Raw genomic sequence first — 24,624 nt, forward strand, 5'->3', positions numbered from 1 at the left:
GGGTGGTATTATTCTAATCCCTACTAAACAGATGAGGAAAGTGAGGCACAGAGACTTAGAAACATAATTAGAGGGCCCACACTCATGCAAATAATGGCCAGTGTGGGTAATAGGAAAATTCATTGCTGCTCCTTTTCATAACACCCTTTTGCAAAGTGATGAAATCGCTTAATGATGCATTTCTCAGAACCCATCCCCATCATGAAGCGTGACGCATGACGCATGACACTTCACGTGTCAGCACCTGGAATACTGCTAGCCCCCACACCTAGCTGGACACTTGTGGCTCCTTTGATCTCTTCCCAACTTTTCACTGTGAACATTTAAAAATACACAGGAACGCTGAAATCACCTTGTATTCCTTAATCTGGATTAAGCTGGTGTGTTCTAAAACAAAGATGACATCAAGAAGTGGAACAAAGTCAGGGTGTCTGTCTCACACAGTTTATTTAACAATAGGTAATAAGAAATCAAATTTAACAGTCTATACAGTGATCCAAAGTTCATATTTATAAGTAATCAACTTTAATTGCATGATTTACAACTGTTGAGGGTTTTTGCTTTCTATTTTCAAGTTTTACAGAAAGTGTATGTGTGTATGTGTGTGTGTGTGTGTATGTGTGAATGTGTGTGTGGGCAGGATAAGGAGGAAGAAAGCAAGCAAAGAAACCCCAGGGACACTTTGTGTGTTAAAATCATCCCACCGGAATCGTTTCTTACCCTCTTTTTAATTTTTTCCTGTGTTAGATGTAAAAATAACGAAAAAAATTCTTTCAAGAAACAGAAACCACAATATATAATACATCAATTTGGCAGCTGCCCCTGTATATTTTGAAAAAGTCATTTTTCTCTCTACATGTACAAATTATTTTAATACTTGAAGTTTTACGCTCAGACTTACGGAATAGAAAATTTTCTGGAGCACAAAAGTTGACTTGAGGGGAGGAAAGTTTTTTTTTTTTTTTTTTTTAAACATTTTTAAAAGAATGAACATCTTCGCACCCAGAGAAAAAAAATTGGTATTTTAATATATATTTATATATATTTATATATATATATATATATATATAGAATGTAATTTTAAAGTAACATTAACCCCTTTTATCCTCTGGTTTTAGAAATTTTTTTTTTTTTTAACTCTTCCATAAAGTGAGGAAAATAGGGAAAAATGTCAACCATCTGCACCAGTAAATAATAACTATTAATATTACATATTTTCATTAATTTAAAAAAAATAATAAAACCTATTGGAGGTGCAAGGCAGGAGCATATGGTTGGCTTCACAGACCTCAGCCTCCTCCCAGTGCACACTTGAACCACACACACAAGGGGGAAAAAAAAGGCTGGTGGTAACCAGCCATAACAAAAATATATTCTTTGTATTCTATCATCCCTCAGGTTCATCTTGCATGTTTGCTTGAAACCACAAACGGCTACTGCACAGTTCTTATGTGTTCCAAGGAAAATTGTCTTTTAGGCTAAGAAAGATTCAAAAAAATTGTTTTCAGTACAAAAAGTCTTGTTAAGAGAAAATAATTTTTTTGCTCCCAAAATACTACAAGGTGTCTCTAGTGTATGTCTAGTGTACTCTGTGAGAGGTTCGAATTCAAGTCTGAGTTGTCGGTGCTGAGTCCCAGGTCCGTGGCGCTTGCACCATGGAGGTTTGCCATGCCTGGATTGCTAGCAAGCTGAGAAAGCATTGAATTCTGGTCCGGGCTGGCAAAATGCCCTTGTTCCATGGGGTTGGCCTGGGCAGCTACCAGTCCAGGATGTGGGGAACTGGTCTGTGGGGAAACGTGGTGTGGAGAAGGCTGAGGTTGCATCCTTGGGGAAGGGCTGGAGTGGGGAGGCTGGGACTGTGGCCGTGGAGAAGGGACAGGCTGGGGCGAGCGCACTTGATTGGAGAGAGAATTCGGGATCTGCTGGCCTTGTAGGTGTGGGGACTGGGCCTGACTTGGAAGCATATGCTGTTGGGGGCTCATAGGGTTGGGCTGAGCAGGGGACCCCATCTGTTGCTGAAGGAGTCGCTGCTGATAGGCCTGCAGACTGGCTCCTGCCTCTGCTCCTAAGGCCTGGGGGAGTTGGCCCATCTGTCCCATATTCCCTTGCATCTGTTGCATGTGATGCTGCATCCGCTGTTGCTGCTGCTGCTGCTGCTGTTGGGGGTAGCCAACTCCTTGGGGTTGCTGGAACTGGTTATGGTTGGCCATTCCAGGACCTATTCCTGGTCCTGCTCCCTGCTGCTGCTGCTGCTGCATCATCTGCTGTCGTCTCAAGATGTCTCGGAACTGTGAAGGCATGGTGTTGTGATTCATGTTCATCTGCTGAGCTTGGGGGCTCATCCCTCCCATTGGTGGCTGGAGCTGCTGCTGTGGTTGCTGCTGGGGCAGGCCAGCCCTCTGGACACCTGCCTGCATGGGATTCATGTTCTGCATGGCTGGATTGGAGTGGACCCCTTGCTGACCTGGCATGGTAGGTGGCTGCAGCCCTGGCTGCCCCTGGGGCATGCCGGACTGCCCTGGGAGGGATTGTGGATTAGAGTTGGCATACTTGGCAGCCCGCTGCTTGATGAATGCAGCCAACAGCTGGGGGTTGGCGTGAAGGATACTGAGCACCTGTTGCTGCTGTAGGGGAGAGCTGGGAGACCTGAGAGTCCGCAGAAGGTTTTGTAAGGCTTGTTGAGACACAGTGCCTGGTTTGAGTGGGCTCACACCTACCTGGCCCAATCCTGGTTGTGGAGCCATGTTCAAGGGCTGACCATGCTGGGCCACTGACATCATGGCTGGCCTTGGCATCCCAGACTGTAGTTGTTGGGGCTGAGGCAATCCTCCTTGTGCCCAGGGTGGCTGTTGCTGCATCCCTGTGGGCCCCATTCCTGGTTCCAAATGCCCACTGGGACCTCTGGCCATGGGAGGTGGGTTCAGACCCATGGGGGCCATGGGAGTCATCTGGGGCATCTGGTGCTGGATTGGCCTTTGAAAAATTTGCACATGGGCCATCTGGCGTTGTGTCTCGGCTGCCCTCTGAATCTGCATTGCCATTTCCACTGCAGCAGGTGGGGGCCCTGGAAGGGGTGGCTGAACAGTCTGAGGGGGAGTTGGAGGGGTCACCTGACCTGCTGCCTTACCCTGGGACACAGGGCCAGCAGCTTGAGTCCTAGGCAAGTAGGGTGGCATGCTGTTGGGAGGGGTGGGCTGGGGCTGAGAGGTGGGCTGGGGTTGGGGCGTTTGTGGGGTGGTTGGCTGTTGGCCAGTTGGCGTGGTTGGAGTGGCAGGAGTTGGGGAGGGCAGGCCCTGCTGCTGCCCCACCACACCAGTTCGCTGCATGCTGGCCATTCTCCTGCGGAGCATCTGGGCCTGCTGTAGCCGGTGTTGCAGCTGCTGTTGCCGGAGCTTTTGCTTGATGTTTAGGCAGAATGGCACAGGGCACTTGTTCTCCTGGCAGTGCTTGGCATGGTAGCAGCAGAGGGCAATGAGCTGCTTGCAGATGGGGCATCCACCATTAGTTTTCCGTTTGCAACCCTTGGTATGCTGCACAACCCGCTTCATCTTCTGGCAAGAGGGCAGGGAGCAATTGGCATTCCGGCACTGGCAGGCGTGGACCAGAGACTGGATACAGCGCTGGATGCTCAGGCGGCGAGAGTCTCCTGGGCTCTGGGTGGCTGCAGCCTGCTGGTTGTTGCTCTCGTCATCCAAGCCGAGACCTAGTTTCTCCATTTTGTGGTCATGGTTTTTAGTGTTATAACAGGTGATACATAAGTCATAATCCTGGGGGGAAAAAACAGGAGGTGCAGGTAAACTCTCCAAGATTTAAGTCATTCAAAAATATTTTATATTTTCTGCTTAGGTTAGAAAGGCCCCTTTTTGTAGCTTCTTCAGCTCTGCCATTCAAACATGAGGCCAGGCCCCTTCTGCTCCTCTGACAATGGGAACCCTGCAGAGCCCACTCCTCCTTCCCCCTTCCCCTGGTGCCTACCTCACAGACAGTGCAGTGCCAGCGTGTCTCCACGTGGTGCTTGCACTCATTGCAGGTATAGACAAAGCGGTCCTGGCTCTGCGTGTGCAGCTCCACCAGCATGCACATGGTGGACCACTGGGCCCTTCGGAGTGAAGAGAACTCCAGGTGCTTGTCCCTTGCAAGGGTGAGAAACGCATCCCGACCATCCATTAGATCACAGGGAATGAGAGGGTCAGGATCAACGATGGGAGGCAGAGAGTTGGCAGCAGGGCCAGCAATGAGGCGGATCACAAAGAAAACCTGCAAATAAACAATTTTATTGTGACTCTGGAACTAGGGCACCACCTTAGCAGACAGGTGAGTCAGGCTGGACACCAGCAAGACTATGAATGCTGAGTTAAGTTTCACAACCATGTCCCTTCTCCTGCTTCACATATCTCTGGTCTCTTCTTTGAGACTGACTTTGATGAAACTAAAATTCATATCCTGTTATCTTTTCTACCCCACTCAACAATTCTTTCAAAATAAGAATGGTCTAGTTTAGGTACAAAAAACATGTACAGTGGACATTTTGCTTTAAGACGACTGTCTACTTTAAGGTGTAATCCATGGTTTCACCTGAATCCAATTACAAGAAACCAAATCCAAATACACATTCTGCAAGGAAACTGGCCTGGGCTTGTCAACAAAATGCCCTTATCATGAAAGAAAATGAGGCTGGGGACTGTTCAAAATGGAAGACGACTAAGGAGACTCAGCAACTCAACATGACCCATAATCTATGATTGGAATATAAGGACCAGACATTAGATGGTGGCACTGGGTTAAGTTTCCTGAGTACAAAACCGTAGTGTGGTTACACAGAGGATGTCTTCTTTCTTAGAAGGTACTTGCTAAAATGTAGTAAGTGGTGGTACTGGTGTTTCTGTGCAGCTTTCCTGTAGGTTTGAAATTTTAAAATAAAAAGATAGCAGGGTGGCAGGGATAAAAGCAAAACTCTCCTTAGTCCTTGTTGAAGAAGCAGAAAGATTTTTATCACTCATAACCACCATCAATTCCCACAACTATTAGTATAAAGGCTGCAGCAAGAAGCTGGTATTATAAATGTATATGAAATGAATTAGAATTATAAACTTTATTAAACTGAAGAAAATACATTTGAGGTCTACTTGGGCAGCAATGCTTGCTGCTTTTGTCACATTAGAACTAAGCCAATATGTGAATTTATAACCCAAATCAACCTCAGATTCTAACTCCTAATAGGTAACTACTACCTCTCTCTTTTTCAGATTAAACAAAGTCATGGAGTGTGTCCACAGTATATTCTTATATACTTACAATATATTCTAAGGGCCTTTCCCAATTGCTCTATTATGCTAGAATTTAGTGGCATTAAATATTGCTTGAAATACCTAATAATTATTACCTAAGTGAGATACCCACTAGAATTCAGAAATCCTTCCACTTCACAAACATGGCTGAGGTAATGGTATTAGGCCTATTATTACTTTAAAGCTGTCATGTTGACCTTATTAGGTCCTCAAGCCAAAACAAAAAAAGGGGTGAGAAGGGTAGGGAAGTGGAATATGGGCAAAGATGCTCTGAAGCACCATTATAATCAACACCTCTCTAAAAAGGGATTCTCTGTATTTCTTAAAGACACTGCTTAACCAATCTGGTTGAAATTCCACGCCTAAAATCAAGGCTTCAGTTCCTTCTCCCATGTAATTGCCACTTCCTATATGAAGAACTTGCTAATGACATATTTGAGAACAAAGAGTCAGACTGACATGAATGACTCTTTGAGTCTCCTGGCTTTCCTTATTTCACTGATTATAATGTTGAAGGTAAAAAAAACTCACACCCAAACTACTTACAACAGATAAACAATGTAAGCAACAAGATAACTCAAAATTTTCATTGAGAAGGGGTTTTAAGTACAAACACGAAAGTTTAACTTTTCTCTAGTTGTACTTCTTAATTCACTTTCAGAAAAGCTAACAATCAACATTTTTCTTTCTTTTTCCAAAGTGCCATTACAGACAAATTGGAATGGCCAATGGAATTCTAAGTAGCTTGGTTAAACAATAAAAACAATAAAAATATTCAATAAGCTATCCTGAAAAAAATGGACAAATGTTACAAACCTAAGAAGATTACAAACGATAGGGTTAGAAATTAGAAAAACTATGATTATACCTTTCTAAGTAACACACAATCCAAACCATTCAGATTTAAACACAGCTGCACAGCTGAAGAAAACTGAACATTTCCTACTTTACCATCTATTCTAACCACCCTCTTTTCTTCCTAATTATCCCTCAAATGATTTCTTCTTTCTGAATTTTGAATGGTCTGGTGCTCACATCATAAATGCCAATTGGGGTGGGCAGTTTAGAAACCTTGCCCTGTTTTTCCTTCAACTCGTGGTGGCTGCATCTTACCTCTTTGTGCTTCTCCATGGTGGCATACAGTTTCTGTGAAAGATCATTGGATACATTGGGCATGCCAGGCTTCTTCTTGTTGCCCCTACTTAGGCTGCTCTTGTTTTTGCTGGTTTTCTTGTTATTCTTCTTTTTAGCATTTTTGCTGTCTCCCTTTGTCACCTATAGGGTAGCACAAAAGAGAAAAGAAAGTTTTAAGTTTTTGTTAAAAGTGGCTTAGAGGTAACACTGAGGGTAAAAACACTCCTCCTTCTTTGAAACTAGAGATCATATTTCACTAGTTGCACTCTGCACTTCTCTCTCCTTTTTAAGCTGTAGTTTATAGTAAACTAATGTTTACTAATATATTTGCCCTAATTTTCTCCTGGTGAAGAAGATCCCTCGTTAATGACAGCCTTAGCTTTTCGCCTAGAAGAGCCCCAGAGTTTGTAGACCCCACTGATGGAAAATATTCCAGACGTGGTGAAAGGGAACAAGGAGTGAGTGGCAGTGTGGGGTAGTGAAGGGAGGGGAGTCAGAGACCTTGGTTTCATCTCCTTCCACTCATATTTTAGAATTTTATGAGCCTACCAAAAAAAAAAAAACAACAACCAAACAAACAAAAAAACCCCAGAACAAAAACAGAACCACCCTAAAAACCATTCAATCAATAAGTTTAGATGAGGGTATAAAGAGTTCTTTAACAGATTATTTAGGGGAGACTTCTAGATATGCTATGAGGAAATAACTGACCAGGTTTTATATGTCCTATATGGGTGACAGGAAAACTGTGGCCCAGGCTTGCTTTGTATAGCTAAGAATGATTTTTTTTAAATTTAAAAGCGTTTTTTTTTTTTTTTTTTTTTTTTGGAGGCTGGCTGGTATGGGGATCCAAACCCTTGACCCTGGTGTTACAACACAGTGCTCTAAAAGTGGTTATATTAAAAAAAAAAAAAAAAAAAAAAAAGGAATATATGCCAGAGGAGATATGTGACCCACAAGGCCTACGATATCCATAATCTTTTACCAGCTTACATTACTCAAAGTCCGAGATACCATTTTAAAAGGGGGTCGGACTGCTAAAAAGGTTGAAAATCACTGAAACAGAACCTCAGTAACCTTTCTAAGCCAACATTTCTTGCCCAATTTAAAGAGCTCCTGCACACCTGAGAGGTTTTCTTTTTCTTTTAAATGCCTGATGGCTTTTAAACCAAGTTGAAAGTTTAAGCTCTCCTCTGGATTATTAGTATCAAGGTCGAGGTTTAGATTAAAGAAGAAAACTCCTTGCCCTTACGTCTGTGCTTTCGTTGCTGGTGTTTTCTTCTCGCTTTCTCTCTTCTTCCTCCTGTTCCAGTTCCTTAATGCTCTCTTCCAGAACATTGGGCCAGAAATCACCCTCAAAGTAAGGCAATTCTTTTGCACTTGTTAGTCGATCTTCAGTAGCTTGTTTAAAAATATCCTGTAAAAATACCCATGTACAAATTTGTTTTTTTCCAAGGCAAATGATCCTGCTAAGATCAACTGTACTTAACCATTTACCACTCCTGCACTCATTCTTGGAATTTCAGCTGCTTTAAGTGAGAGCTATGTTCAAAAACCCCAAACTACAAATAGTGAAAACTATTTGCTGTAGAATGATTTGCTGGGCTGCGTGGGAAAATATCCAGTTGATGTTTTCAATTGAGTAGTTCAAGTTCATATCATGAGATAATCTATATTCATGAATACTTAAAATAAGTTATTAAGAATACATTTTTAATTCGTCACATATTTAAAACAGGGATTTCTTAATCTACAACTCATTTCAAATATACGAAATAAAAATACTTTACAAATTACACGGAAGAGGTAGAGAACAAACAGAAGACTTTTGTTATAAAATGACAGAATAAAGGCAGCAAGATTAGTACATTTCCAGATCTATCATTTCTTTCCCACCAAGCTCCAACTGACCTTGTAGTCATGGACAATACGCTCTGACACAGCCTTGTCAAGCATCTTTTTGTACCATTCCTGCAGTCGCTTGGGCTTGGGTATCTTTTGGTCAGGAGGATGGCAATGAAAGATATAGTCATCTCCCTCACTTGGTGGACATGCCCAAATATGCCCTGTTGTGTACCTAACATAAAGAGAAGGAACATTCAACAGAAAAGATCATCCATTCTAGATAGAATGCTATGTTTTAAATCACAAGATAGAGTCAATACAGAAACCAGTGATTTCTCCCAAGATAACATAAAAGCGTACAAGCCAGCATCAGATCAAAATTCTTAGGCCAGAACTAGGCATAACGCACAGCACTAATAATGGATCTCACATTGCCTACTTCTTTTTGGAAGCCATAGAGGAGTTGTGAATTTCACTTGTAGAGGGGATGGCTTGGCCCTGGATTTAAAAATCCCAAACTTACATTTTAAGACCAAATAAAGATTACAATGTAAAGGAAAATTGACCCATTTTAACAAGAGAGCTAAATGAAAAACAAATTGTTGGGTAATGACTTGCAAGATGGAGTATTTTCAGAGACATATCTGCTTAAAGGTAAGGAGTATCTCCAGATCTTTGTTTCTGGTCTTGACACCCAGGTACAAAACGATCATATAGAGTTTAACATTCTACCCGCAGCTGAGTAACAAGCCAACCTTCAAACCAAATTGTACCCAACAGCTTAACTAAACAAAATAAAACTAATGTGGGATGGGTTGAATAGAGCCAAAATATTCATTTCTTTCCTACGGACAACAATGACTTCAAAGGGGTTCCAACAAAGTTGGGATTATATTTCTGCTAGATGAGAACCAGGATGAGAAAAATAAAAAGGCAAAAAGATATATATGTTCCCTGTCTTACCACAATACTGCACTATTTTAAAAAATAATATTCATTTTCAATATGCTTACCCTAATTTCTTGACATATTCCAAATATCCAATTAGAATTTCATGATAGACTGCAGTCCTCAAGCATTTAGGACGAAAGAAATGAACACTATCAAGGTAAGATATGTATACTCTCCTATACCAAATGGGGAGAAAAAAACAAGTCACATAATGAGTTCTTACTTGGTGCTTTCTGGGTGGGGGTCAGGGGTGGGGGGTGGTCTGAACCCTTGACCTTGGTGTTATAACATGACACACTAACCCACTGAACTAACTGGCCAGCCTGAGTTCTTACTTCATGTGGCTAAAAACACCTCTCATCTCTCCTATGCTCTTTGCTTGTACTGTCATTTGTAACGCTCACACAGTTAGGTAAATGACTAGACTGTAAACCTTTAGGGAAGTTTAGTGAGCCTATGGATTCATTATATTTTTAGTTCCTAGCAAGCAGTGCCTGGCACATACTAAATCAGTATTTGTTGATCCCAGTATATTCTGGTAGCATTATTTATCCTAGCTTTTATACTACTTTTGGACACCAGAAATTCTAAACCCATTTGTATGATAGTCTTTCACATAACACTCAGAGAGATATTTAACCATCTAGATTTAAGCCTGTCTACCCATTCATATCCTTTTCCTTCATACTACTACCAAAGAAGAGCAGTAATGAGCAGTTATTTTCTGTTTGGGTTGTTTGTAAAACTGTTTCACTTTAATACTAACTGGACACTTGAGATTTTTGCATTTCCAAACCAAGCACGCCAAACACTTTCTTGCCCCTTATGGTTTCCCACCTAAATTAGAAGCTAGGTATAGTGAGTGAGTCATACCTCTGGTTGGGTGGAGGGCAGTCAGAGCCATACTCTTGAACATGCATACCAAAGAAGCACAAGTCAACACCATCAATCTCTTCAAAGGCAAAGAGGGCTTTGGTTCGATATGGAAAGGATTCTGCCATCTCTCCACTATCTACAAACCTACAAAATTCAGATTGAGGATCAAAACCGCAACATATGTCATTCAGATTGGAATCACCAAAAGTAAACCACATATGAACAACACAGGATCTATAAGGGAAGAAAAGGGAAAATTACTAGATACCTTGCTTTCATGCCTGGTTTGACTTCCACAGTTTTGTCAGAAGCATGAACTACCCTAACAGTGACCTCTCCTGACTCAGGGTGACTTTGTCGCCTCAAAAATTCATTCACACGATTCTCCAGAAAAGTGCCAAGCCTGGTAGATGGCAACCCTAGGAATGTAAGAGTTAAAAGTTATCACAGTGCAAATTTATTACTGTCTTAAGGTTCAATTTTAAATCTCATTTGTGTTTTTCAATACAAATAGGGTAACTTGCTGGATTTTTAAAAACTCAGCAAGGCAGTCAATACTTTTTTAAAAATATGGAACATTTTTCAAATTTACGTACCATAATAGTACAGGGGCCATGCTAATCTTCTCTGTATTGTGCCAATTTTAGTGTATGTGCTGATAAAGCAAGCATGGTACGCGATAATTTCTAAATATATTTCCCCCAGTTTTATATTTTGAAAATTTTCCAATTTCGGAAGAGTTAAAAATATAGAATAAACATACATACATAAGTACCTTGCCTTAATTGCAATATTTAAAAATAACAATGGTTGAACACTTTGAGAAACATTAAGTCTGTAGGTCAACAAAACACTACAAAACTCACTTACGGGATGGCAATTCTGGCCAATCATTTCCACATCTGCCCCCCACTGTGAAATGCCCCAAATACAAAGAAATATAGGAACAAGAGCAACACATATCTTGTACATTTTACAAATCTTTTTTCTTAGATATTTTTCTTTTTCTTACATCTAATGAATGTCACACCAAAAGTATATTATAGTTCACCTTCACATAGATTACAGAATTATTTTATTTTTACTCTAATTAAATAATTTTAAATAAGGTTAAAACACATTAACTTATTTTGGATGGTTTCTTCCTAATTAGGCTTCAGAAGATTTGCCAAAAAAAAGAAAAAAAAAAAGAAAAGTTTTGCCAAGATTTACCTGTAAGAATAAGTTTTTTTTAGCATAGCTGTAAAAATGAAACTTACTTTTAGCAGAAAACTTATTTTCTTTCCTAGTTCGTGCAGTTTTCTTTAAACAGCCATCACAGACAAATCTAAAATTTAAACCAAGACGTTGCTTACACAACTTATGAGAAGCATTTAAAGTAGTGTACATAACAAAATCTATTGTCTGAATAAAAAGTTAAAATTCGAAACACAACCTGGTAGAGATATTTATAAATATATAACAAAGAGTTAATATAATAATGAATATACAAAGAGCTTTCAGAAATCAATTAAAAAAAAAAGGATAAATAACCTAACCGACAAACAGGCAATAGGCATGAAGAAATGAAAAGGGCATATAAGTTGGTTTACGTATGAAAAGATGAAGAAGGTTTTGGGGGCCGGACCGTGGCTCACTCAGGAAAGTGTGGTGCTGATAACACCAAGGCCACGGGTTTGGATCCCATATAGGGTTGGCCGGTTGCTCACTGGGTGAGCGTGGTGCTGACAACACCAAGTCAAGGGTTAAGATCCGCTTACTGGTCATCTTTTTTTAAAAAAAAAAGAGAGAGAAGATGACAAAGGTTTACAAATTAAGACAGGAATTTTTTATTTTTGGCCAATCACTTGGCAAAAGTTAAGTGCTGACACTCCCTGTATGCTACTGGTGGGAATGTACAATGTACATTTGACAGGAGAACTAATAGACTTAAAACAAATTCTTTGCTCCTGCAATTGCATGGGATGTGTGCACATATGTACAGTTTTTCTTATTAAAACTTAAGACAATGTAAATATTCATCAACAAAGTAAATAAATGGATTATTAGTACATTATACAATACTATGCATCCATTAAAAATGCAGCAGACATAACCTAAAACAAGATGGAAAAATTAAAAATAATATATATAAATCAATAAAATGTATGTTTATTCATAGAAACAGGTGTGGAAAAAATCCTTCTAAACTGATGGCTACGGTTATTCCTGTGGTGAGGAACTTGGGTGGGAGGGGAGAAAGTGAAACTTGCTTTTTACCTTATCAACTTTCATACGATTCAAATTTTATAATAAAAAAATTATATCCGATTAGGAAAAAGCAAACTTAATATAGTGATAACAGAGATTTTCTCCACCCAGCTGACTAGTGGTAAATTGCAAGAGTCATAAGTCTCAATCATTTTTATGAAGTCTGTGATTAAGCACTAAAAAGGCACACTTAAAGCCAAGTCACACTGAAGATAAAAAGGTAGCCACTTAACATTACCTATTTCAATTTTTCTGAGTTTTATTTTCTGGATATATATATATATATATTTTTTGAGGGGGACGGGGGGTTGCTGGCCAGTAAGGGAATCCGAACCCATATCCTTTGTGTTACAAGGCTGCACTCTAGCTAACTGGCCAGCCCCTGGATATTTGTTAATTAGCCTCCCCTTTCCTGTAACCTCCAAACCAGCATCAACAATCAGTCTAAGAACAGTGTGGAGATCCCATCATCCTAATGAGAGGCACTTGATATCACAGATCTCCTCCTCCTCTGGAACAGAGCTGGGATCAGCCCCATTCTTAGAGTGACAGGTGGCCTCCCTGCCTCTGATTGGACAATTATACTTTGACTACAGATATGTACCTTATTGTCCCTACACTGACAAAAAGATGTTTAAATCAAACCCTGACCAGGTTTACTGATTAGTATACCATTAACAGCATGATGTTTTCAAGGTAGACATAGAAGTGCTCCCTTGCCTCCCTCCATAGATCTATTTTCTGATTTTTCTACTGCAGTATAACATCTAAAATCTGCCAAATTTATTACATCTAACATTTGCTTGCTAGTTTCCAGGTGCCTTATCAACAGGGTTCACTTTTGATGTGTAATAACTACAATACAATTTTAATAAAAAACCCAGCAGAATAAAATATATGTATATGGGTTAAAATAAAAAAATGCATGCAAATAAGAGAAAGATGTATTTTTATTTTTGGATCCCAGGTTATTTAACGTTTTGAATCTGGATTGTAATTATTCCGAATCCAAAGAAAGAGACTTTGAAGACAGTAACTTTGAAGACATAATATAGTCACTGGAAAGAAGGAAAAAACTTGTTAATATTTATGATGAAGAAAAATTCCAGAGAAAATATTGATATAAGCCTTACCCAGCTGGCCAGATGATCTCATGATGAAGGACACAGATCTGATGCATTTTCCTGCCACACTCTGTACATTCAACAAACCTGAAAATGCAAAGCCAATTCCAAGATTAATTCCCAAACTTTATTCCATTATTTCCCATGATTTCTGACAATTCAAAAGATAGTCAAGGTAATATACAAAGAATTAGAAAAAGTTTTAACAACATTTTTTATTTTTTAAAAGCTTTTTAGTTATAGGTAGAGCGAATTTCAAAAACAAGTAAGTTCAGTTATTAAATGTGAAAATTTTAAATGTGACTGTGGAAAGATGAAAAAAAAGAGAAAGATCACTGCTGTTGAAACTTCCAAATTGTCTGACACCATTTTGCCTATTTTGAACACCTAGAAAATGTACACTTCAACGCCTGATGCTATGAAAGGCCTCTCTACAAACCTGGGGATTATGAGTTATGCATTAAAAATGCGGAGGACAATAGGGATGGAATACATAGCATCGAGCAAAGGTAACTTGGTGCCTCACCTGGGCCTATAAAACACCAAAACATTGGGTTGATTTAGTGAAATGTAAATGAATATTAACTGTACTGTAGACTAATAGCCTTCATACTTGAATGTTTTCCACATTTCTATTACCTATGTTAGATGATTGTTACATAGATTTAGCCCAAGAATACAGAATCATCTGATTGGCCATGCAAATCAAGAGAATGAAAAGAAGTCATTGTGTACTGACTATTCAAGAGAATTTCAAGGGGAATTACTTACAGTTCAGGATCCAGTGTGTCATTTTTTCTCTTGGAAAATTGTTCTTTATTTATTGTACTAAGGAGAGAAGAGTGACACAATGAGAAAAATCAATAAAGACAAACAACTGATGTTCTAGTTCTAATCAAAGGGAACAAATCTCACACTATAAATGATTTAGATTCTCTAAGAATGTACATTTAATAGGTGCATTCTTGGTTCACACAAAACGCACATTTCAGTAAAGGAACATTCTATAGGACTTTATAGTAAATACATTTCCCCTAATGAGAAACAGAGAACTAGAAGCCCGGGAAGACCTAGAAACATTAGTTCTGTCTTCTTCTCAACTTTTAAAATCTTGCCTACTACTCTTAGTGTTAGGTATTTATACCTTTTTATAGTTTAATGCTCCTAGACTGAGTTACAAAAGATGTTATGTATAGTGCAAAATAATTCACTATTTAAGAACAGTCTTTTTTAGGAGAGTCTTGTCAAATAACTTTTTATATCAACAGAAAATGTCAATCAACATTAAGGATACATGTTTCAGATTCTTATTCTTCAAAATAAGGGTAATTGTGAAGGACAGAAATCCAGTATTCATTGTATTTATTAAAAAAATTTCAGGGGCCGGCCCCTGGCTCACTTGGGAAAGCGTGGTGCTGACAATACCAAGTCAAGGGTTAAGATCCCCTTACCGGTCATCTTAAAAAAAAAAAAATTCACACGGCTTCCCAGCCCGAAATCTATCATACTGCAATGCTCAGCGCCTCACTACATACAGAAGCTAATAGTCTTACCAATCTCTATCTAGAATCAACTTTAGGGGACCCAACTTTGACTACTGTGATTGCTCCTAACAAAAATGAGAGCAACATATTTAAAACTGTTTCCTACACCAGGTATATCCTACAGATTCATTCATCTCTGTTAATGACATTTTCCTGAATGGCTAAGGCCTTGCCACTCAAAGTACACTATGAAGACCAGCAGCACCAGAAGGACCTGGGAGCCCACTGCAGACCTGCAGAATTGGGAGGGGGTTTCTATATTCTTCACTGTTAGAGATGTACTGCCCTAAGATTTTGAACACTTGGTAGGCCATTCTAGAGTTCAAAACGGTAAGGCTGATGTCCCTTCCTGCATCAGGGAAACCTACACTAGAGCTAACCTCCCTGAATGTTGCCCTAAGGGTCAAGGGTTCCCAGTATGTATCTGTTCTAGACCAGCTCTAACATCCTACTATATTGGATTTTAATAGCGAGTGAATGCTAAAAAAGTGCAACTTTACGACCCAATTTGGGAAAATTAATGAGGTTTTCTCAGAAGTCCCGTTTTCATTAGTAATGAGTTCCATATTTTTGTGGAATATTCTGAACAGTTTCTGTTTACTATAGGTAAATATGAACCTGCAAGAATACTACAATCATGGGCCGGCCTGTGGCTCACTCGGGAGAGTGCGGTGCTGATAACACCAAGGCCATGGGTTCGGATCCTATATAGGATGGCCGGTTGGCTCACTGGCTGAGCGTGGTGCTGACAACATCAAGCCAAGGGTTAAGATCCCCTTACCGGTCATCTTAAAAAAATAAAATAAAATACTACGATCACAACGAATAGTTCTTCCATTTTAATTAAGAAGTCCAAGTTTGAAATATACCATTCAAGTTTGAAACACAGCATCTAACTAAATCTTAGAGATCTACTATTAGGCAGTTTAGGCTTTGTGTTTGAAAATTTTTCTTGGCATTTACCCCAAATGATAAGAGCTTGTGGGACTACAAAGCCCAACCGAGTCTCTTAAACCTTACATGTTGTTAAATTCTGTTCACTATTATACTGACTTAGGTATCCTGTTAACTTACATGAGAAGGGTATAAGGTGGTTACTAGTTCAATCCCCCTCAAACTCAAAACAGTTAAGAATGATGTTCTCTTTCACTAATATTTCAGTTTTTAGAAGAGAAACTGATTTTCTCCTTACAGAAGAAATACTTTTACTACATCTAAGATGACTAGCCACTGCTGATATATTCCCTAGATCAGTGCTAATAGAACTTCCTGTGATGGATATGTTACCTATCTGTGCTAACCAATAATGGTAGCCACTAGCACAGGCAGCTTGGCTGCTGAGCACATGAAAAGTGGGTATAGTAAAACTGAGAAATAATTTTTTAACTTTATTTACTTTTAATTAATTTGTATTTAAATAGCCATCTGATGGCTACCATACTGGACAGCACAGGACCCCTTAGAAAGAAATCTGAGAATAATCACCTGACAACAAACTAAGACATAAGATAGCACTTTTCAAAATAACGCAGTTACTTACGTTTGGGGTTGGGAAGGGTCATCCCCCAAAGAAACGCTCTCCCCTTGGATTTCATTGAAACACTTCTCACAGAAATGATACCTGTCGGCAAGAAGGCCATACTGGGGTGAACTGTTCCGTTCACACAACACAGCCCAAGCCAAGCAACGAAGCCACCAATCACAGCAGGCCAAGGAGGGGGACGGGAGCAGAGAGCAGGTCATCAACGGCGACAAGGACATTCAATGATGCAGATTTATGGGCCCCACAGTTTGGTTTTTTTTTTTTTTTTTTTTTGTATTTTTGTATTTTGCAATCAAAGCCAAGTGCAGACAACGAAAAGCATGAGGGAGAAAAAAAAAAACAAACGAAGAAATGAGGGATTGCAGGACAACAAAAAACATAAAAGCAAGACAGGACAACACAAAGCAGAAAGCCAAGGCAAAGCACATATTAGCATTGAATATCTCAAATGGGATCACAAGTAGCAAATGATTACAGCAAATAAAAACAAAAAAGTTTCACTTACACAGACCCATACCCTTTCATTTCAGTAATTAATGCTACTTGATATAAATAATCAAAAGGAGGAAGAAGGATAAATATACCAGGGAAAGAACTGCTACTCTGACCATTTCCTAAACATAGTAATCACACACTTTCTCCCACTTCCAAAAGAAGAACAAAAACCCCACTATGGGATACAGTGTAGAAGGAAATAATCATCTGGGGATTGAAAAACACAAAATCTCTTTTTGATTCCAAGGAAGCCATAATAAAAAAAAAATTGTTTTTCAATGCAATGTCTGCACAAGCAGTAAAATATTGATTACAGCCATCCAGGGACACACTCCAAAAGGCAAAAATGCAGTGGTGTGTGCAGGTACATGATTAAACGTGCCTTGTTACAAAGATGAACAAACACTGCACATAGCTGTTAAAAACCCAAAAATGGTATAAACATCAAGAATGTAACATGAGAAAAGTTTCATGCCAGTTGTTACTTGCTTTTTTGAACATAAAGTGCTTATAACAACTTGAGCCTCACTTTTCCTAGGTTTCAATGGGTAAAAAACTGGATTCTAATGCCTACAAAGCATGAGGAGTGCTCTTAACTTTTTGTAAATAAAACAAAAAGTTTAAGTGACTTTTCAAAGCTAGAAATGCATCTGTAGCACACAAGTTCAGCAAAAACCAACACAATGGGCTTGGTAGTATTAACCAAGGTATTAACTGCCAGCCTTGCTATTATTTTATCAGAGCCCCAAATAAGCACCCTATGCCATCTATATTATGGGCTGATAACTGAAAATAGGAGCCAAATCATGGTTAAGATAGATTAGTAAATGCAATTTATGTGATGACAGCCATTCATTGGGCAGGAGAAATAAGGCAGAAGGTGCCTAGTTTACTAGAATCCCATCATCCTCTGCCACATGAAAGCCTCCTTTGTAGGGAAAAATCAGGTACAGAATTTTTTTGGAGGTTTTCCTTTTAATTTACTTAATAGAGGCAAAACAAATACTCTGGAATCCTGTTTTCATACATTCCTAGAACTACTTAGGGATAGGCCACACATAAAAACGAAACATTTCCAAAAAGCTGTCTAACAACAAAGTTTAGTTAAAAGTTTTCTGGGGAGTTTGAAAATCTGTTTTGCCTCAGGGTGTGGTGATCAATAAAAGCACAGCAGAAAGAGAAGTGGGGGGGCCTGGGACATAGCCCCATCTATGCCACAAATCACAAAACTGCTTAACTTCCCAAGGCCTTGGGTTCCTTCTTTATCAAAATAAGGGCCCAAACAACTAATGCAAGGCTATGTTTTGCTAGAAAATTTTATAATTTTTCAAAAAGCTGAAAGCAGAGAACAGAACTTGTGCTATACAGCTGTTTTCAAGCAAGTTACACATGAGTCATGACTGTATGTGTGCTGATCCATCCACATGCACTCCCTAGACATTCGGACACATGGATCATGGTCCACACATGGTTGAGCTTACCTGTTCTGGTAACTGTAGTAAGTGGCATCGCGAGGGATTGTGCATAACTGTTTGCCATAGCAACACAGTGTCTGTGGAGAGAACTCCAACTGCAAAAGGAACGATTTGTTAAGAGTACAGGAGCCTGAAGGACAAGCTAAAACAGTTACAATGGCAAATTGGAAACAAAAGCCAGTGACATCTTAGTTCTCATTAATGTTAATCATAATGGCCTATTTCAGTTTTTTAAAATTTTACTTCAGTTTCCAAAAACCATTCTAAACTTACTATTTCACCACTCAGAGGTAGGCTTAGCAATCATTGCCTTCCACTTTGCCACTTGCAGCTCAATGTGACTTGGTATGCACAGGAAAACCAGTACACTGTGCAATGTGAACCCACAGGTGAACATGATAAAGCCCTACCCCAGATGAGCTTACAGTCTGATGATTCAATATCATACGAGTCACATCTGTACAAAGACTGTCTTTACAGAAAGCCCATTCTATATAAACATGTACAAGTAAATATAAACAATGCATTAAGAGAAAGGCCCTATCAAAGCCAGTAGAAGCAAGATATCTCTTATCCCAGTCATCACTATATTCTAGGTATCCTGGAAAAGTTAAAGGCAGATCTGAAAGCCATTTCTTACCTTTCTGCCACAACAATATCCAAGGCTCTGCATGACTGGGTCAATTTCTTGTTCAAAGACCTCAGACAACTTGGAGCAGTACTTGTATACCCGGGATGTTTTCCGGTTATATAACCAGGCATTGTTGAACATAAGCCAAATGTCATCCACATATTGCCAGGGTTCCTGATACTGTCCTGTGTCTAACTTCCTCTTGATGGTAGAAAGATCCATGGGGCTCTTTACAATATCAAAGTAATCCTAGAAAGACAAGTGACACCAAACAACATTACCCAAGAGTCTCAGCATATTTAGGGCAGATGGAATATCTTCCTATTATCATCATTAATTTTCCAGGTAATGTTGAGTCTATATTCCCCAAAAGTTGGGTGATGCCCATTATTTCTTTAAATTATTAGTTTTCACAGATATGAAGCTGCTTAGAAGGCAGAGAAAATAAGAGGTATTTTGGACTTTCCAGACAGCAGGCTGATGATCTACAGAAACAACTCCAGATGCATCCCTAATCCAAAAATCAGAAATCCAAAATGCTACAAAATCTGAAACTTTTTGAGTGCCAACATGACACTCAAAGGAAATGCTCATTCGAGCATTTTGGGTTTTCAGATTAGGAATGCTCAACTGGTATATATTCTACAAATATTCCAAAATTAGAAAAAATCTGAAATCCGAAACACTTTGGTCCCAAAAACTATGAATAAGGAATATTCAACTTGTACACAAATGTTCATAGCAGCACTATCCTCAATAGCACAAAAGTGTAAACAACCCAAATGTCTATCAACTAATGAACATGTAAAGAAAATGTAGTACAGACATATAGTGGAATATAACTGGGCCATAAAAAGGAATGAAGTCCTGATTTGTGCTACAACATGGATGAATTTCAAAAACATGTTAAGTGAAAGAAGCCAGTCACAAAAAACCATGTATTGTTTCCATTTAATGAAATGTCTAAAACATACAAATCGAGAGACAAAAGGTAGACTGGTGTCTGCCTAGGTTTGGGGGGTGGGGTACTGGGGGAGGAAATGAAGAGTGACCATTAATGGATATGGGGTTTCTTTTGTGGGATGATAAAAATAAAACTGTGGTGATGGTTGTACAACTCTTATGAATATACTAAAAACCACTGAATTACACATTTTAAATAGGTGACTTGTATGGTATATGAATTATATCTCAACAAAGCCGTTACCAGATTTAAAAAAAAAAAAAATCAGAAGTACCACCACATACTTACAGGGATTCCTAGAAGCTGAGGGTCCACAGGTTGACGAAAGGGAAGGGATTCCGGATCCTGACGGTAAAGTGCCTCTAGTGTTGGCATCAGTGCCTGTCGTAATTCTTCTGGCTTGAAAACTTTAAGAAGAGTACATTTGAAATTAGTTATCCATTAAGCAAAAGAATTTAAATAAAGTTCAAATTGAAGCTGCAAAATCATCTCAAGAATCACAAAACACAAAATCGACTACATTGTGCATGAAGCTGTAACTAAGGCCTCACTTCCTCATTCTAACTCCTTTCTGTTCTGCTTCAGGCAACACCTACGAAACAGCATGTCTTGTCGTCTTTAAACTCTTTCAAGGCTCAGCTAATTTTCCAGTGACAAATTCAGTTAAAATGGAGTTTTGGCCAAGTAGAAACAGAACCCAAAGCCTTCTAAAAATTTACGAAGAGCCTTCTCAATATGACAATTAAAAAGATACTGGCAGTAAGAGGGTGGTGGTATCAAGTAATACAGTCTTCCTTCATGACATCAGTATTTAACAAGTCAAATTAGAACTGGTATGACTGTCTTAGCACTAAAGGAGTCAGAAGCATTCAAGGGGAGAAAATCTCAATAAAATGATATTTTAGAGTTGAGGAAGAACAGATGTTTACTATTTTAATGGCAAATGTTAGGGTTAAGTCTCAAAAAAAGAGTAAACTAAATTACTGCTAGAACAGTGGACTGAGTTGATCAAATTAAGTTCAAATGTGTTCTCATTAATGTTTTCCAAAAGTCAAGAAATATTTGCTGAAATGTCCCAAATGGAATTAAACTATTGCTGAAGCAGCTAGTGACTAACCAGACAGCCCAAGGGTCCAATTTTGAGCTTTTAAAGTCTGAGCAAGGGTCTTATTATTTTTTGATTTGCAAATTAATTTAACTTGAGGGCCGGCCCGTGGCTCACTTGGGAGTGTGTGGTGCTGACAACACCAAGCCAAGGGTTAAGATCCCCTTATTGGTCATCTTTAAAAAAAAAAAAAAAAGTAATAATTTAACTTTAGGAAGGTATATCTTTTTATCTGTTTAGATACTTTTCACCTCAAGGTGGGGAGGTGCTATGAAAAAAATCAGACTACACAGGAATGGGTTGTCTCTCATACCTGGATATGTGCAAAACAGAACTTGAGTAAACTTGTGATTAGATGTTTTAAAGAGTGATTCCTTAAGACTGTGTTTATTTCAGCCTATATTAAAATAACACCTCAATATATACAAACCCTATTTTTAAATGAAAATAATTTTTTAAACCCAACATTTTTATAGCATGTTGTATTAATGGAACATTTCTAATCATCTCCAAGAGCAGCAGACTCACCCTTGCAATAAGTCCACCTAAGCCAACTGCAGCATCACTAGAGCCACAAGTTCTAGTCCTAAATTAAATTAATTTCTGTGGGAATTGTTTGAGTCCAATACATCAGTGCTGCTTGCCCAATTTGACCCATTCATTTTCAGCAGAGACTGCCTCAGCCTGACTGGGTTTGCATCCTGGCCCAGGAACTGACCAGCTGAGTAACCTGGGGTAAGTTACTTAATCTTGTTAAGCCCCAGCTTTCCTGCCTGTAGAAGCAGGTATCAATAACCTCACAGAGTTGTTGTGAAGTTATTAAATGAGACAATGCAGGTGCCTGGTATACAGGATGTGAAAGATGTTGCTATTATTACTGCTGTCCTTTCCTGCATTTTTGTCAAGAATATTATTTTACAATTTCTTTTCTTTTTTTTTTTTTTGACAGCTGTCTGGCATGCAGATCCAAACCCTTGACCTTGGTGTTATAAAACTACACTCTAACCGACAGAGCTAACCAGTCAGCCTATTTAACAATTTCTTGCTTCTGAAAAAGAGGTTATTTTTAGAGAGTGCTAACCACGTACCATGCCCTGAAAAATGAGGAATATGACTGACCCAATGGTTATACCAAGTGAATATACCTAAAGGAAAGAAAAATTCTTTTCCAATATTAGTAACAACAAAGAGACTAGGCCCAGGGAGTCACACTTGATGAAATCACATTAACGTCAATTTCTGACACCAGTGTACCCTGGGTCTTTGCCCCCAGGAACAGACAGCCTAAGAGACTTACTCTTTTTCTTTGACTGTCCTGGAGCTGGAGATGACTGGGTAGCTGAAGTACTTGGCTGGTCTTCCTCCTCTTTTATTTCAGTTTTTAATTCGGTGCCTCTCTCTTCCGTTTCTGTAGGCTCCACCTTACAGTTTTCTGCTTTAGTCTAAAAGACAAGGTAGGAATTTTTAGTATTGCAAACATATCCAATTGGGAAGCAATACGATCATTATCATTACATTTACTCTTCCCCTGAATACTCTTTCTCACATGAAAATCAACCCAATAAGACCTAATTATCAGATTACTTTCCTGCAACACTGAGTTTTAAAAATTGGGTTCCTAGACTAAGGTCTTGACCAAATCATAGCAGTAACTGCCCTACTCTCACCTCTGGAATATCCTCTGGCTGAGTATCTGCCGGTTCTGGATGATCCACTTCCATTTTTGCCTCCATTTTCACTTCCTGTGAGGGCTGCTTCTCAGGAATGGTCTGAGAATTCACTTCTGTGCTACTAGTAGATGGAGGATTTGATACCTGTCCTTCAATGCTTACAGCTGGCTGGGAAAGCTGGGCAGAGAGAGGGGGAAAAACAAAAAAAATGTGCCAATCACACAATCAGAACTTAAGCTACACAACAGGATCGTAGGATTAACCACATATTTTTTGTCTAGGATCACTATATCCATTTACGGTGCTTTCACTTAAGTGCCCATCTCACCACCTTCAATTAAGCTAAAGAACAAAAGTTTGAGGACTTGAAAATACTAGTTTGCTGGATGTACATAAAACAGGCAGCAACTGTCATTCTCTGGCAGTGTGTGATTGGTGGAGGTTTCAAAGATGACTGCTTCCCTAAGTCTTCCAGTAAAAAAAAACCACCTCATAATGAGAAGTTATTATTTTCTAGAACTATCCCATAAAAAATAAAATCAAACAGATGCACACATTCCTTTCTGCATCCTGCCCTTCCTGCCTGTCAAAGTCCACGATGAAACAGTTATTGATGAACAGTATTTTATGAAGTGGAGGTGGCTTGTGGGACTTCTCAGTTCATCAACATGACTGAAAAATAAAATATATCAACAATCAAGGCAGAAAGTTCTAAGCCTTATCACACAGAATTCTATTAGTAAGGATTTAACTGTTAGACAAAAATTTAGGTTTTTGCTACATACATAACCAACCTCTCACAAGTAAGCTATAGGTTGTTCTGGGTTCATAATTCTCTCATCTTAGACCATGATTTTTAAATTTTGGTTAGGGCCAAAGGGACTCATAAATCTATAATTTTTTCATTTGATCTCTGAGTACTATAGTTCAAACCATTTGAAAACAAATCTTTAAATATATGTAAAATTCATGTGGTGCACTAAAAGATATACTAAATAAGTAGGAGAGGGACTACATGTCTTCAGGCCTCAGAACACAACATGAAACATAATGGTCAAAGTCAGACCTAAAGTCAGTACCTCCCTATGCTAGGTACTATGAGAGGAAGAAAAAACAAGAAAAGTCAGTCCCTAATGAAAAAGAGATCCATTCTGTCTGTGGAGACAATAAGAGATGAAACACAAGAAAACAGAGATGGCACAGAAGTAATGTAATAATACAGTGCAACTGAAATGATTCCACCTAATTTCAAATGCTTACCGGAGTTGCAGGCTGTGGAGGTAGCAGCGGTGCTGTTGGGGTAGGAACAGAGGCTGCTGTACTCTGTTGTGAGCGAGGCTGCTGCTGGGGCTGGTCAGCTGAAGGAACAGCAGGAAGTGAAGGCTGCACTTGAGGAGGAAGTTGTGTTGTTGGTGGTGTAGGTGTCTGCCTTGTAGGCAGATGGAGAGCCTGGGACTGTGGCCCAGGTGGCATGGCAGGAGGTGTAGGAACAGGGGCTGGAATTGCTGTTGCTGGTGGTTGCTGAGCCCCTATGCTTGGGGGAGTGTGGTGAGGTGTGGGGGTACGACTAGGAACAGGAGAGGGTGAATTCTGATGCAGAGCTGTTTGAGGCAGAGGCGGACAGTGAATGTGGCTCCCTTGAGACCCTGGAGGCATTATAGGAGAGTTCACTGGGCAGGAAGAACTAGACATTTGTGCCTGTTAAAATGAAACACATAACAAGATGGCA

The 24,624-nt window shown here is 39.3% G+C and overlaps 1 protein-coding gene and 1 non-coding gene across 3 annotated transcripts in view; both read right to left on the reverse strand.

Annotated features, from left to right (window-relative positions):
* Nucleotides 1-431: 431 nt before the first annotated feature.
* Nucleotides 432-24,624, reverse strand: part of EP300 (E1A binding protein p300) — a 73,307-nt gene continuing 49,114 nt past the window's right edge. For both annotated transcript variants that reach the window (XM_063074706.1, XM_063074705.1), the window contains 18 exons: nt 24,156-24,593; nt 22,893-23,072; nt 22,523-22,667; nt 20,409-20,527; nt 19,166-19,405; nt 18,532-18,620; nt 16,553-16,633; nt 14,240-14,296; nt 13,478-13,555; nt 11,354-11,421; nt 10,363-10,513; nt 10,092-10,238; nt 9,281-9,394; nt 8,334-8,499; nt 7,675-7,839; nt 6,402-6,563; nt 3,976-4,257; nt 432-3,767 (listed from right to left, as the gene is read on the reverse strand). In XM_063074706.1, the coding sequence (XP_062930776.1) occupies nt 1,569-3,767; nt 3,976-4,257; nt 6,402-6,563; nt 7,675-7,839; nt 8,334-8,499; nt 9,281-9,394; nt 10,092-10,238; nt 10,363-10,513; nt 11,354-11,421; nt 13,478-13,555; nt 14,240-14,296; nt 16,553-16,633; nt 18,532-18,620; nt 19,166-19,405; nt 20,409-20,527; nt 22,523-22,667; nt 22,893-23,072; nt 24,156-24,593 (4,881 nt within the window). In that variant the 3' untranslated portion in view covers nt 432-1,568. The remainder of the gene's footprint in view (nt 3,768-3,975; nt 4,258-6,401; nt 6,564-7,674; nt 7,840-8,333; nt 8,500-9,280; nt 9,395-10,091; nt 10,239-10,362; nt 10,514-11,353; nt 11,422-13,477; nt 13,556-14,239; nt 14,297-16,552; nt 16,634-18,531; nt 18,621-19,165; nt 19,406-20,408; nt 20,528-22,522; nt 22,668-22,892; nt 23,073-24,155; nt 24,594-24,624) is intronic.
* Nucleotides 10,659-10,761, reverse strand: LOC134361376 (U6 spliceosomal RNA). The gene has a single exon (XR_010021406.1). It is a non-coding gene; the product is annotated as a U6 spliceosomal RNA (small nuclear RNA).

This window comes from Cynocephalus volans, chromosome 12 (genome assembly GCF_027409185.1).
Source record: "Cynocephalus volans isolate mCynVol1 chromosome 12, mCynVol1.pri, whole genome shotgun sequence".
In the NCBI taxonomy this organism is placed as follows: domain Eukaryota; kingdom Metazoa; phylum Chordata; class Mammalia; order Dermoptera; family Cynocephalidae; genus Cynocephalus; species Cynocephalus volans.